This window comes from Tursiops truncatus, chromosome 17, assembly GCF_011762595.2.
Source record: "Tursiops truncatus isolate mTurTru1 chromosome 17, mTurTru1.mat.Y, whole genome shotgun sequence".
NCBI lineage: Eukaryota > Metazoa > Chordata > Mammalia > Artiodactyla > Delphinidae > Tursiops > Tursiops truncatus.
Genome location: NC_047050.1, coordinates 69,941,266 through 69,956,132, shown reverse-complemented (window position 1 = coordinate 69,956,132; position 14,867 = coordinate 69,941,266). Strand labels below are relative to the sequence as shown.

General features: G+C 39.8%; 1 protein-coding gene across 14 annotated transcripts in view; it reads right to left on the bottom strand.

Annotated features, from left to right (window-relative positions):
- The window catches only part of PHF20L1 (PHD finger protein 20 like 1), an 84,815-nt gene that overhangs the window by 11,005 nt on the left and 58,943 nt on the right, over positions 1-14,867 (bottom strand). For 13 of the 14 annotated variants that reach the window (XM_033843280.2, XM_033843283.2, XM_033843285.2 and 10 more), the window contains 5 exons: positions 10,502-10,666; positions 6,593-6,774; positions 5,496-5,595; positions 3,926-4,121; positions 437-797 (listed from right to left, as the gene is read on the bottom strand). In XM_033843280.2, the coding sequence (XP_033699171.1) occupies positions 437-797; positions 3,926-4,121; positions 5,496-5,595; positions 6,593-6,774; positions 10,502-10,666 (1,004 nt within the window). The remainder of the gene's footprint in view (positions 1-436; positions 798-3,925; positions 4,122-5,495; positions 5,596-6,592; positions 6,775-10,501; positions 10,667-14,867) is intronic. The other variant, XM_033843292.2, reaches the window with a different exon arrangement.

The following is a 14,867-nucleotide window of genomic DNA, read 5'->3' as shown; positions in this document are numbered from 1 at the left end:
AAATATGCTATAATTTTTAAAAAGATGATTTTTTAGATAAAAAGCGCCACTTTTTATCTAAAACACATACAAAAGGAACACAAATTATATTAATATATACACACCCACATGCACTTTCATGTTTTCACATGTAGACATTCTCATTTGGAAAAAAATTTGGCTCATGGTTTTTAGAGGCATCTAAGTGTACTTATAAACTTGAAACTTCTGTTAAGGCAAAAGTTTAATGAATTACTACATTCCTGAATTAGGGGATAATTAAATGTTCAAATGGCCAGTGTTTTCCTGTAGCGAAAGCAAAAAATGTCTTTACCCTAACAAGGTACTTGTGAACTTGGAAATGTAAGTAAAATCTGGAATCTCAGTATGTTTTATTTCACAAAATTTTCTTTTGTTCTATCGTATTTCCAAGCAAAGACAAATGAACTAGTTATACCTTTCTGGGCTTTCCATCTTCTTTTACTGGGTATTGTAAACGGTTTTTATCTCTCATGTGAAATTCCTGTTCTTCTTCAAAACTACTAACATCATCATCATCTGAGCTCCCAGGGTCTGCGAAAGTTTTGCAGTCTTGACCAAAACTTTGTGGCTTTTGGTAGCTGTGTTCACTTGTTATATAAGTTCCCTCCACTTTTAGGGGCAAACGAGGTGGTTCCTTATGGTTCTGTACATGATACTTCTTTTCTTCCACATTAACTGTGTCTTGCACCATTAGTTTTTTTTCTACCCCAGCAATTACTTGATCTTTCCTCTTCCCAGAACAAGCCCAGAGACGAAGGTCAGGATGATGTTTATTCCTTAAAATAAAGTTGGAGAAACAGCAGTTCAGAAAAAAAAAGTCCAGTAACAAGTATAATGCCACAATAAATTTCAGAATGTACAATTACATAGTTAACCCTCAGTTATCCATGCCTTTTGTATGTTCAGTGTACTGACTTAGGTGGACCGATCCCCACCTCTCTATTGAAGACCTAGAGCACCGCCAAGCAAACAAGGTTAGCAGGAGGTCAGGAACTCAAGACAAAAGGAAAGGTACTTTCTAGGTTAACCTGCCCCAGAATTTCATCCAAAATGTACATTTTCATAATTTTACAGAAATAAAACTCAGGTGGAAAAGCAATAATGAATGTACTTTTGTGACAGTTCACATCATCATCTGATATATGCACTTCTTTTACTCATTTTTCACTGTATTTTTTAAAACTGTACAACATAAAAAACTTTTACATGAGCATATTTTAACATCTTTAGTCAATCAAAAAGCGATACTTCCTCATGACAAAAAATTCAGATTATAAATGTGTACAAAGTAAAAACCTCCCTGCCATGGCAATCATAGATAACTGAAGTATAATCTTCCACACTTTTTCTGTACATATAAAATTATTTTTTAAGTGGGTAAGCACACACTTTTTCTTTGTACACAAATGGGGCTCTCATACAATTTGCCTTCTTCATATATAACACGTAAGGGCATCTTGCCTTGTCAGTACACAGAGATTTTCCCTTACTTTCACTCTAGTAGCTGAACAGTATTAATGTGCTGCAGTTTAGTCTCACCAACCAATTCCCTGCCAATACACGTGTGTGTGTTTGCACCTCTGCACACAAGTGCGAATTTATCAGTCAGATAAATTTCTAGATATGAAATTCCTAGAAAATGTACGCACATTTTAATTCTGACAGGTACTGCCAAAGTGGCCTCCAAAGAGGCTGTACTAATTACATGCTCACTAACAGTCCATGATAATATCCCTTTTCCCCCATCCTCACTAAACATGTGAGCATGATATCGCATAGTTAATTCTGTAGTAATTAAAATTCTGTAGTAAGCAAAAGAGCAATCCATTCATCATATTCTGTAGTAAGTAAAAGGAGGATATTCTGGAGGCATAAACCTTTGAGAAGGCTCAATAATGTTTGTGAACTGATAATTTCCAAATTAGATAAATACCAGGAGACAAATTAGTTTTCTTTCTAATAATAAGGCTTGTTTCTGAAATTATAAATTTTATCTTTTGAACTCCTAATAGTTTAATAGCCAGAAAATACAACAATTCTTCAACAGTAAAAGGCATAGTAGAAGGAAAGCTAGATTTGTAATTCAATAGTCCAATGTGTTGAATCCTGCTGTGCCTTAGAGGAGGAGTTTGGACAAGTTACAGAAACTCTATCTTTGACTACCCATCTATCAAACAAAGTAAGAACTTTATTGTAAGGATTAAATGAAATAGCACATGAAACCACCAATTTCAGGTTTTGTAGTAGACTTCCAATAAATAGTAGCTAGTGAAAATAACTATTATTATTAGAAATATTAACATAAAAAGAGCCTATAGGCATGAGGCAAAATTTGTCCAGTTGAAATCCTTAGAGAAATTATGAATGTACAGAAATTCATATTGATGTCAAGGACAACCAGGTTTTAAAAAAAAAGCTTAGCTTAATAATTTAGTTTCTCCTTTGAGTTTTAGCATTTGCATGGCCTTTTTATAAAGAAATCCATATTCAGGTTTATGACATACAACCAAAGCAAATTCCATTCAACAATTACTGAGTACTTATCCCTCCACTAACCTCTAGGAATAAAAGGATAAATAAGACACAAGCCCTACCTTCAAGGAACCCATGGCTTAGTAAGGGGAGGCAGACATAAACAAGGTGCACCAAAGTGCCTGAAATCAGTACGCATGGAGTCTGCCAAGGATGCGATCAGCTCTAGTTGGGAAGGTAATCATGAAAAAGCATTTGCTAGAAGGACTAATGGTAGAAGGTTATTCTGGCTGTGAGTAAAGGCCTGGAGCTATGTAAAAGCATGCTTCATTCAGCGATTATGGTTTGGTATAGCTGGAACATTTGGGGGAAAAATCAGGAGAGGGAAGACATGACAACAAAATGACAGAGAGAATACGCATCGTGGAAGGATTCAGAGTGCATGCTGAACGAGCCTGCACTCTTCGCATTGGGCACCAGGAAGACACGATGGTATATTAAGCTCCAAAGAGACAAACTCCTCCTTATCTTTTACTAGATCACATTGGCAACAGTATGAAGGATGAACTGAAAGAGCACAAGACTGGAGCCACCAGGAATTTACAAGGTATGGCAACTGTTCACGTGAGAAGAACAGCCCGCTCAGACAGTCTTGGTGAGGAGAAAGACGGGACGGTAAGGAACCACAGGGACAGAGTACTCAGTGGGCCTCGCCACTGCGGGAGGGGCGGGACGGAGATGGAAGGAAGGGAAGGGCACGTTTCCGGTCCAGGCAAGTGAGCCAAATAAAGAAAATCTTGTGAAAAACCAGTGAATCACCCTGTTTTATATAATATATGTATACTTTTAAAGAGAAATTCTAGGGAGGTATTAGGAAGAACTGAAAACAAGGACTTCAAGAACATTCTGATATGTATGGAGGCTCAGTGTTTTTTCTGTTTTTGTTTTGCTTTGTTTTTAAGGAGAAATTGCCCGGGATGACTATAACATATTTGGTGCACAGGAGACGAATGGATTACATGACCTGTTGGCTCCCTTCAAAGCCAATCTTAAGGTAATTTAAAAATATACCTTTGCATCTATTTCATCGTGACAGCATTCCTGAAGGAGGACACACACCACACGGTTCACCACAGCAACTGTACTTCTGTGCACAAGGTGAGCCCACAAAACAGTGTGACGGGACTAACATTTGCTGAAATACTAGACGCCGTTGTTACTCACCCACGCTTCTCTATTCCAGGACAATAGGCATGAAGGAGCTATTCATCCAAAAAGTTACTAACCTTTCCTTTTTTTTAAAGTTAAAATTTGTTCAAATATCTATTCTGTCTTCCAAGCTGCTAATCTGAACCTGCAAAAAGCCAACTGATTTAGTTTAAATTAAAATTCACACTAAAGTATGCCCCTCCCTTCGCCGCCCTTCACTTACTTTAGGATTCCGATCTTCAGCTGTAACCCATGCAGGACTTCCGTAACGCCATAGACATCAGCAAGCAGGTGGTGTGTGGAAACTATCTTCTTGGCATTGAGATGAGAGTAGTTTTCTTTTAAAAATGATAACCCACACATTCTCCCATTATTCAACCAATCCTTATCATAACGGTATTTTGCGCTCCATCTCTGACCTGTAGATAAAGTTGACATTAAAGTGACAAAGGATTCCACTTATTCAGATTTCCCTTCAACTGCTATCCGATTAACATCACTCAGTGAACAAGGCGAGCTCTAGGACTAAGAACAAATTCAAAAGACGAGTCAGACAGTGCGTCGAGGAGTTGGCACTGTGAGAGCTCCTCCCACCTTCAGATGTCCTGCCCGGTAAGCAGGACAAACTCCATGAAGGATGTGGTCAGTGGCAGGTCACACCTGCAGAGGAACCTTGAGTGTGTTGCTTTCCATTTTTTATGTCTCTGTTTTATGTCATCTGTTTTCTAAAAAGGCCAAAAGGGCTCGATAGAAACTAGACAGGGGTACCTGTTTCTCTCACTAACATTTGTTTTGAACTGGGCGAAACAAAGAGTTCCAGTTAACTGACTAAGGACCCCTCCCTCACATCTAAGAGCTCACAGAATCCAATATAATCCTATATCTTCACCACCGATAGTAATTATTTCCTATTACAATTAGTTGCTTCTATGTCTGTGTCCCCTACTATGCTGTGAGAGAGAGGAAGGTGTGGTTAGAATCAATCACCTTACCTCTCACCACAGATTTTGGCAAATAAAAGGCATCTGATAAATGCTGCTGGATGAATGAATGAACAAATGCCTACCTTCATGTAGGTTTGGATAACTCTCCTGCTTCTTAATGTTATTATTATTATTATTTCTGATAGACAGAACAAGGCAGCAGCCTTTCATTTGAGATGTCTAGATGGGTTCTGCCTCGGAGATGAAGCGCACACGACATGCAGAACACTGCTGCTCGGAGAGCCTCTGCGTGGAGGAAGGCACCTAGTGGACAGGGAGCCCAAAGGCACAGGTCTTCCTCTCGGTGCGGCCAGTCTAGCACCATCCTTGTGCACGAGGCATGCGACATTCTGTGCCCTAGCTGCCTCGTCAGTAAACTAAAGGACTTGGGCGTGATAACTGGACATCCCATCTGCTCTGACGTTAGGTTCATTTGCTGCACTATCAGACACTCGTTCAAAACCACGTCAGGAGGAGCGTGAGTTCAGACTCTGAGTCCGTTCAAATAGCCATATGTTAACCTATTTAGAAATCAATAGATTAAGGAGCTAGTTCTTTTCAGGTAAAAGCCACAACCCTCTCCTTCCAGTAAGGTAGTTACTTATGTTGAGGAATTTATGCTAATGCTTTTGCCTAAATAATTAATATAGAAAATGAAACTATAACAAACAGTGAATTTTAAATTTTAACATGGAAGCGGAGTCTAGCTGACACAGAGGTCATGGTGTCTCAGTCAGCTGACGTACAATGGAACCTGTACGTAACAAGACATCCAGACACCTTGCGATGAGCACAGGGACCGAAGCTTACCTGGAGGGTCCCGGCAGATGTAGCAGAGGTACTGCTCCGGGATGCTCTCCTCCAGCAGCCCCATGCACACGCTGTGCTGCCAGCACAGGCACTCTTCACACTGCCGGGAAACAACCGTGCTTTACTCGCTAGAAATCAAGACAGACCCCCTTCTCTTCAACTAGCTGGCTGAATCTTGCTGCGGCAGCGGCTGCGGCAGCTGCCACCAGTTCAATTCTTAATCCACGTAACAAAAGCAAGTGATGACTTACGAGAAATTTCACTTCTGAAACAGTCAGCTATTTCAAGCACTTCCTCTCGCTGCACCCATTAAAATGTGCTTTGATAAACTGGCTTAATCGTAAAAAAAGGCATAAGATTATTTCTCCCATCTATTTCACACATCCTTAGAACTCTTAAAAATAGCTTATTGAAGTGCAGAAATTTTTAAAAAAAAATAGGTGACTTTGTAGCAGTGCGTTAGGCAACAACCTCTTAAATACTACCTGTGTGGTGAACCTATAAATTTGTAGTTCCCTTATTGAGAAAACCACTGAAAAGGGGGAAAAAAGAGGATTACTTTTTCTTCGTTTCTATAACTAACATCTCCGAATCTTCAAAATGTAACCACAAAATATGGGTTATGCTTTCCTTTTTTCTTAAAGATACCTTTTCTACAGGGAGAGGGTATTTGTAATGGTAATCCTTGCAACAAAGCTTTCCTTTAATCTTCAATACTGTGGAAACTTTTCTACCCTTTGAAGGGTGACTATATACCATGAACTATTAAACAACAGGATCCAGACCAGCGGGAAAAGGATGGCTATGGTCTACCCTTCAGTGTGGATGCTAAGCCACCTTAATGGCTCTTGAAAAGAATTTCAGCTAGAAGACCTCAAAAGAAACACCCCGGAGAGAGAGCCTCAGATAAGAAAACAGTCTACTTCATCTGAAGAAGCGATCTGCCAATCATTACAACTGGTACTTTAAACTTGATGCTAAGCTAGAAGCCTCCATCTTCAAAAGGACGGTGAGGAAAAAGAGAACACACAGATGCCCCGACGAATGTGCTGAGCACCTGAACTAACTCATTCAGTGCTGAAGGGAAGGCAGGTCACCTGAATCATGAAGCCATTCTCCTCGTCCATTTCACAAATGCATCGCACAATTTCATTAAGCGCATCATCTTCATCTTGAGATTCCTCAAAATTGGTTGAATCAAAGTCCTGATTGTACTCATCCCCACTTAGGAGCAAACTCTCCGTTGAAGAATCATCTAGGAAATCCACATCCGATAAGTCTAGAATATACATAAAAGCATACTCAGCATTTTTTTTCATTTTTACGTCATTTTCTAGAAAGAAAGGCACTATGGGAAGTGATTATAAGCTATTAACTATTTAGAAAGGGAGGGCAGATGAATGGGAATACAGCATTTGTCTCTAGACAAAGAAACAAATGATTTTTGAAGCTTAGGCAACTATGATTGTTTTACATCTTAATGTTAACACCATTACAAGTAACTCAGAAAGTATCCCTTAGTCCAGGTGCTTACAGAGGTTAGGGCTAAGGTTGATATTAACAATTAAAATGTGCAGTTTTCAAATGCTTTCACAAACATTATTCCTTCTGATCCTCACAACAACGGCTTGTAAAAAGAACAGGGTTCATTATTTGCACCATACAGCTACATAGCACTTCAGAGAGGTGAAGGAGCTTGCCTAGGGTCCTAGCAGCAATACTCTGAATCTTAACAGTAACAGTATCTTCAACTACCACTGCACTTAATACACACCAGGTACCACCCGAAGCACTTTAAATATGACATGACTTGCTCGGTAATGCAGCCAGCTAGTGGTAAAGCCGACTGCACACCAGGACTGCCCGACTCTACAACCTGTGCTCTTAATGATTTCAGCATTTCTTAAACTGGGATTATGAGTCCCCTAAGGAATTTTAAAATGTTTTAAATTTCATTTTGATAAAAATCTTTAAAAAAATAAATAAGTATACCCTAGAAGTTAGGTTATATTGATGACCACTATATACAACTCTATTTACATCCTAGGCTTTAGGTTGTACTTATAACAGCGTTGAGTCAAAGACTATCATTTAGCTCAGGCTATTGAGGAAAAAAAATATCAAGGCAAATATAAGGAAATGTTTAATCATGACAAAGGGAAAGAAATGATGACAGGGCACTAAAGGTTTGCCGGAGTGTGGGTGGAGAAATGTTGGGGAAACTGAGTCATCACGTGGCACGTGACACAAGACCTCACCACTGCTCACAGGCTCCTGGAATGGAGGCTGCTCCTCAGAACAGAGAGCAGAGCTGGCTCCTCCCTACCTTACCACCCTAACCTGCAGTCACGTTCTCAACCATTCCTTCACCTGCTGCTTTCATCTCCCCTTTCTAGAATGTCAAGAGTCCATGAGGGCAATCAAGAGTCCATTGCATTGCTGAATGCTCTGTAGTCAGTGCTTAGGATGAAGCCTGATACATATGATAGCCACTCCAGAATGTTTCTGAAGAGGGAAGGAGGGAGTCGTTATATAGAGAAAAATTTTTCAGACTTAATCAGACCAGGTGGAAGTTGCCTGCATTCAAACTAAATAATTCATGCAATTTATATTTTAAATATTTCATATGACTTAGTGTTTTCCTTATCAGCTTCTAATCGTGCTTATTTTTTCCCCAACTCAATGTTTTTGAATGTTTCGTTTCTGATTTATAAAAAGTTAATGTTTTCTAGAAAAATAAATGTTTTCTTCTCTTCAGGATTGTAGGACATCTTGGAGAGAGTAAGGTCAGTAGAAATGAGACAATGGTACAGAAATACAAAAAAACATTCAAGGAACCAAAAGTAAATCAATTAGATATTATAAAATCTTTCTAATATTAACAGTATGGGTAGTTTTGAGAACATGAAGAATAAATTTCATTTATTCATAATCTTGCTAACTTAAATCCAAAATTTGCATTTTCTCTTGGGCTTTCTTGAATACAAGTTCATGTTTCAAAATGGCAGACTAGAACGTGGATGAACAGTTTCAAACACTGCTGCAGCACGTATGTGGTATTCAATGAATGGCAATCGTAACAGGGTTAGCAACGAATTTAATTTAAAAACTACTATCATTGAAAGGAATTAGTGTATATCTCACATAGGCTTGTATGGCCAACACAGCCAGGCTTTACGGTGCCAGAAGGCAAATTTAAAAAACTGGCCAGAAAATCCAGTTCGACTAACTCACAAGCATCAACGCAGTGTCTGGCTGAATTCTGGAGGCTAAGTAAATGGGCCACTGGGTTGAAAGTTAAATAAGAAAAGCAAGTACAAGTTCTTTCTCACACTGAAATGGCCACCTGGACAACAGCTCCAACCGAGTGGCCACAGAACACTGTTCTCTTATAACTGCTGCCCCTTGAACTGACATTACTGTTTCCCCAGACAGTATTCTCAAAGTGTGGTTTCCACATCAGCATCACCTGGGAGCTTGTCAAAAATCAGAAATACTATGGGTAAGACCCAGAACTGTGTTTTAAGAAGCTCTCCAGGTGGCTCTTATGCACATTGAGAACCTCTCCAGCTTTCTTCTCAGAGCTCAGCGCTTGAACACATGAAGGGCAGGGGAGAGACAGAGGGACTGAGGGTGCACATTCATGACACTCTTCCCAGCCCTCTCTCAAGTGTTCTAGTTCCAGCAACACCGGTCATCCAGATATTATCTCCCACTCTCCATCACTCTGTATAAAAAGGCAATTTTGAGACCTTGACGGCTCACAGTATGGGTGTTATGTGATTTTCAACCCTGGCTACTGGGGCTGTCTTGCCAGGACCCACCCTCCGAGAAATCCCAGATTTGTGCTCCGCTGAAGGACCTGATATCATATATTTTAGCATCACACCAATGAATCTAATGTACACCTGAGGTTAAGAACCACTGGCCCAAAAGGGAAAAGGGGACTTGTATTTGTTAGAAAAGGGAATAGAACTTTTTCTTAATCCCAATTTTTTTTTTTTTAGATTTGAGATTTTAAAATCTCAAAAGTGCTATGTGCTTATTTTAGGGGAAAGGGAAGAATATGCTTTTCTCCACAGTGAGCTAGAGGGGAGTTAGGCCTGGAAGAGAATAGGCAGTAACAGTGCCAGAGAAAACACATGACCTGGCATCTGCCATGTAGGGCACTTAAGGAAAAGACAGGGCACTCCCCATAAATATCCCTGGGATTTTACATAGGACGAACCCCCATCCCTTACTCTTCACTCCTTGACTTTGGTTCCTACTGTGCTAGACCTCTGGTCTCAAGCCATCAATATCTGCAGTTGGGAGAGTTCCTCTTCCCATTGCTTAGAACACTGGCAGGTAAGAGTCCTCAACACCTTCCACTGTCAGGACTGGACTTACAGGAAAACCTGAGAGATTCCAACTCCAGGGCTCGTGTCACCACCTAACATGGCCTTCTGTCTACGTGCTTAATACCTGAATGTGTTCACATCACTGATCTGATCACATTTCCAGACTTTTGGTTACAGACATATCTGTGATCAGGAATTCAAAGTGCATTTTTAAGACTATGATAAATATCTGGCAGAAAAAGCATTACCTTAGGAGTTAAGATAGACCTTCGTATGAGTTTTAATTCTAACGCTAACTAGCCCCATAAGTTACTTAACCCATAAGCCTCTGCTTGTTTATGTAGTGTGGGTAACAATATCTACTTTATAAGCTGGTAGTGAAGAATATGAAAATACATGTAAAAACACCTGCAGAAGACCAGTACACAGTAGACACTAATTGTTTCCTTACTACCTGTCCTACAGTTAAGTATAAATGCCAATTTTACTTTATATAAATTAAAAAGTAGCTCAAATTTCTAATGTTGAGATTTTCATATTAGTTCATGGAATAACTTTTTAAATTGTGTGCCCTGCTCAGATAGGCCTCATTAAAGTATGTTTTATTTTCGGTTCCACATTTAAGAATCTTAAGACTTGTTTTAAGCATTACATGGTTACACATACTTTCACCACTAAGATCAACTGACAAAATTGCCCTTGGGTACTGATATGTTGTATTTTTCTCCGTAAACATGCTTCGTAGAGCCAGAGAACTCCCAGAAGATCGAGTTAGTGGAGAAGAGCACCTTTCCAAAAATTCTAGGGAACTGTCTTCATAGTCTGAATAGTCTGCAACATAAGATACATAGAGAAATATTAATAAAGTGTCAAGTAATCAAGAAGAGTCACTATAAAAATAATGAGAAAGTCATGTTTTATGATACATAAATAATCATGCCACCACTTTCTCTTCTCATCCATGAACAGCTAGATCATTATGCATCTGATGAACTAGGTTTGGCAAGGACACCTGGGACATACACCCCAGGCAGTATATACATAGCAGGGAGCACCATTTTCTAACTGGTACCCATAAACTCTTATTAAGTAGTCCAGAAGTGAAAAAGGATTACAGCTACATTTTCTCTTCATTATAATCACAGCTATGTCTGCAGTAAGATGTGCAAGATGGAAATTAATCTTTTTTTTTAAAGAGGTTCTCATGATGTCTAGCATGTCAATTATTATAGTGATAATTTGATCAATAAATTCTTCAGCAGAAAACCTCTGAACTAAATTAAATGGTCCTGAAAAAAATTAGTTCTGTCTTCCTCAGCTTAGAATGAGTCATGAAGATGGATAAGCAGAGTGGGGTGGGGAAGCAAAGACAGGAGAGGGTATGAGTCTAGGCACATGGGGAGGCCACAAAGCAGAATACCTGGCACATCTGACAAACTACAAGACCGTGGTTGGAGCACACTGAGTGAGGGAGATGAGCAATGAGGCTGGAGTGACACCAGCCAGATCAGGTTAAAGTTTTTTTTTGTTTTTAAGTTTTATCCTGAAAGCAACAGAAAGTCAAAGTTTGTAAGGGGAAGCAAGATGTGACACACATCCAGTTCCATTTTTCATCTGTGGAATGGAGGAAGGGGTCCAGGGAGCACAAGTAGGCGGTGGGGACACAGTTCAGAGGCAGTGGCCTGGGTTGGGAGGCAGCTGAGGTGACATTTGAGAGGCAGACGCAGTCACCTGTGGACTGGAGATGGAAGGCTGAGATGCTACCTTCCAGGACGATTTCCAGGTTTCTGCTTGAACAACTAGGTGTTGAAACTGGCATTCTGAGATGGAGCTGAAGTGTAAATGGGAGATGGAGAAATCAGAGGAGAAATGCAGATTCAGAGGAGGGCTTTTTAAAGATGGGAGATCCTACACACTGTCCATATAAATCTAAAAATCCGGGGATGGGGAGGCAGGCAGTGAGAAATGCCAGGATTTTAAGAAGAGAAAGATAGACAGTCTCTTCACTGTAGTAGAGGCAAAGGAGAAGACTGATATGTTCAGGTAAGTATGTGGATGTGGTGGATAAGACATGTGCAAGTGCTCATCCGATGCCTTCTATTTCCTCAACTGAGTATGAGGCAAAGGATGTAAACTGATGCAGATTAGGGAATAAATAAGAGGTAGAAAAGGCTGAAGAAAGGTAGAGAGTGGAAAAGCAAGCTTACAAGAGAAGAGCAGTCCAATGCTGGTGTGTACTGAGTATCATCCATCAGAAGCTGGTAGTGTGGGAAGCAGAATAATGGTCCCCTAAAACGTCCAAAGCCTAATCCCCAGACTTGTGAATAGGCTGGGTTACATGGCAAAGGGGAATTAAGGTTGCTGATGGAATCAGGCTGGAAGTCAGCTGACCTTAAAATAAGAGATTATCCTGACTTATCTGGGTTGGCCTAATATCAACACAAGGGTCCCTAAAAGTAAAAGAGGGGGCAAAAGAGTCAGTGCCAGAGTGATGTAAAGTAAGAAAAGACTCGAGCCACCACTGCTGGCTTTGAAGATGTGAGCGGGACAAGGGCCAGGACACTTGGCAGCCTCTGGAGTCTGGAAAGGCAAGAAAACGGATTCTCCCCTAGAGCCTCCTGAAAGGAGTGCAGTCCTGACACCCTGATTTTAGCCCAGTGAGACCCATTTTGGACTTCTGACCTTCAGAACCTTAAGATAATCAATGTGTATTTTTAAGTCACTGTTATGTAGTTGTGACAGCAGCAATGGGAAACGAATATAGTGGTCATCGTAAATATCACAGCAGAGCTCACGTTTACCGAGAGCTCTCTATGTGCCAAACTGGACTCTAAGTGCTTTATGTGTACTAACTCGTAATCCTCACAACCATCCAATAAGGGAGGTACAACTGCTAGTGCTGTTTTACAAATGAAAAAACAGAGGCAGAAAAGGTTAAGCTGCCCAAGAATACACAGCTATCAATGGCAAATCCAACATTTGAGCCCAGACAGCCTGACTACAGAAGCCTTACTCTTCAACAAAAAGCATCACTAGTGGATTTCAACATTTAACGTGTACACACACTGGAAGGCTTGTTCAAACCACTTCCTGGGCCTCACACCTGCGTCATTCAGCAGTGGGGCCACTCCCAGATGATGCTGGTGCTGTCAGCCCTACAGAGCCTTCTCTCATAGCCTCCCAGAAACTGCAGGGCTGCCAGCACCGTGTTACTCAAGCACAGGCGTGGAAATGTGAAGGGCACTGATTAAGCGCTAGCCAGGCACTGGGTTAAGTATCGATACTTCACGATTACCTTAAGGCATCCTAACAATAAATCTACATAGCAGAAACTATCGTTACCCTTTTACGAGTGAGGAAACTGAGGTTTATAGCATTTAAATAACTTGCCAAAGGTCACCCAAGCTCTAAGTGCTGCAAGCAGGATTTGAACCCACACACTCAGCTCTCAAAAGCTGCCCTTTCATCCATGACATGCTACAATGCCCTCTCAGCAAAAGTGAAAGCAGAAGTACTGGCTGAGTATAAAAATGGTAAAAATCTCAATTTGGTGTTAAAAATAGAACATAGCTGACATTTAATCTCTTTACGTTATATTAGCAACTGAACAAAATTTCTTAGCATTCTACACCCCTCCTGTATTCCCCGCTCCCACGCCCTCAGGCTATTATGAATAAAAGTCTACTGCTATGTTTCAGGGTTAGAGCAATGTAATCTTCTACATAAAGCTTCTCTAAATAGAATTTATTTTGTACTGCTTTTACCACACACAAAATACATCATACCTTTCCTAGTAGATATTTATGCATGCTTTTTACCACTCGTAACATATACGCTTGCTTACAAGTGCCTGGAAGGGAATCTTGGTTTTTACTATACGATACTTTGGATTCTCTTTGCATTTCTCATTCTAGTTCTTTTAAACCTCTGTATGCCTTCAGTTTTCTCATATTTACAGATACATGAAAGACAAAGAGATGGTGAGATGTGCTCAAAATAACAAAGCTAAAGACTGGCAAAGATGTCACTCTTAAATAGAATCCAACACGGCAATTTCTCACACACACAGATTGAACACAATGTTAGCTTTATATTATGGAAACTAATTCTGGTAATTGAAACATGTCAACCCACTCTTGAATGGGATAATTATAAAGAACTACTTAACTCAATTACTACTTTCCATAACTTCATTTAAACAGATAAGTACTGACTTAGTATGCCAACAAACACAAGGAGGGAAGGATACACAGCCTAGTAAACAATCTTTAAGACACAGGAGGTAAGATTAACAACACAGCATGATGGTTGAAGTTAAAATTAAGACTCAGAAGCCAGACTGCCAGGGTTTCAATCTGCTTTTCTCCACTCACTAGCCATGTGAGCTTGGACAACTCTCTTCATCTCTCTGTTTTAGTTAACTGTTTATAAAATGGGGATAACAGGCCTCACCGTAAAAGGTTAATGCGGGGATTAAATGACCTAGTATATGTAAAATGCTTAGTGTTTGGCATATAAAAAGCACCAGCAGGATATGCAAAATCACACTGAGTGATGAAAAGAAAGATTTTTTTAAACTCCTTAATGGCAGTAATTGCAGACTAAAATACATATTCTATTAGGAACCTCACGTAGTAATAATGTGAATTCTTTAAAATTAAGATGTCTTTGAAATTTCAAAGTTACTTAAACCCCCCTATTTCCAGTTTAAAGAACACTCTTCTGATTTAATCATCTGGGGAAAAGTGTCACTTCCAAGATAAATGTAAATAGCCCAGAAAAAATTCTCCTCAAACGTAATAACTAATTGCAAAGACGTTGGTAATTACTCGACCCAACTCCTGCTGTGTATGAAGAGCAATGCTTCTGTACATCTTTAGTATTTACCAGGACTCTACTTTCGAAGTTAAGATTTTCACTTATAGATCTGATTTTAAAACATTTTTTAAAGGTTTATTTTTTTAATGGCTCTTTATAAATAGGGTTACCATAGGTAATGGTGGGTTACAATTCTGAGGTGCAAATTTTCTCT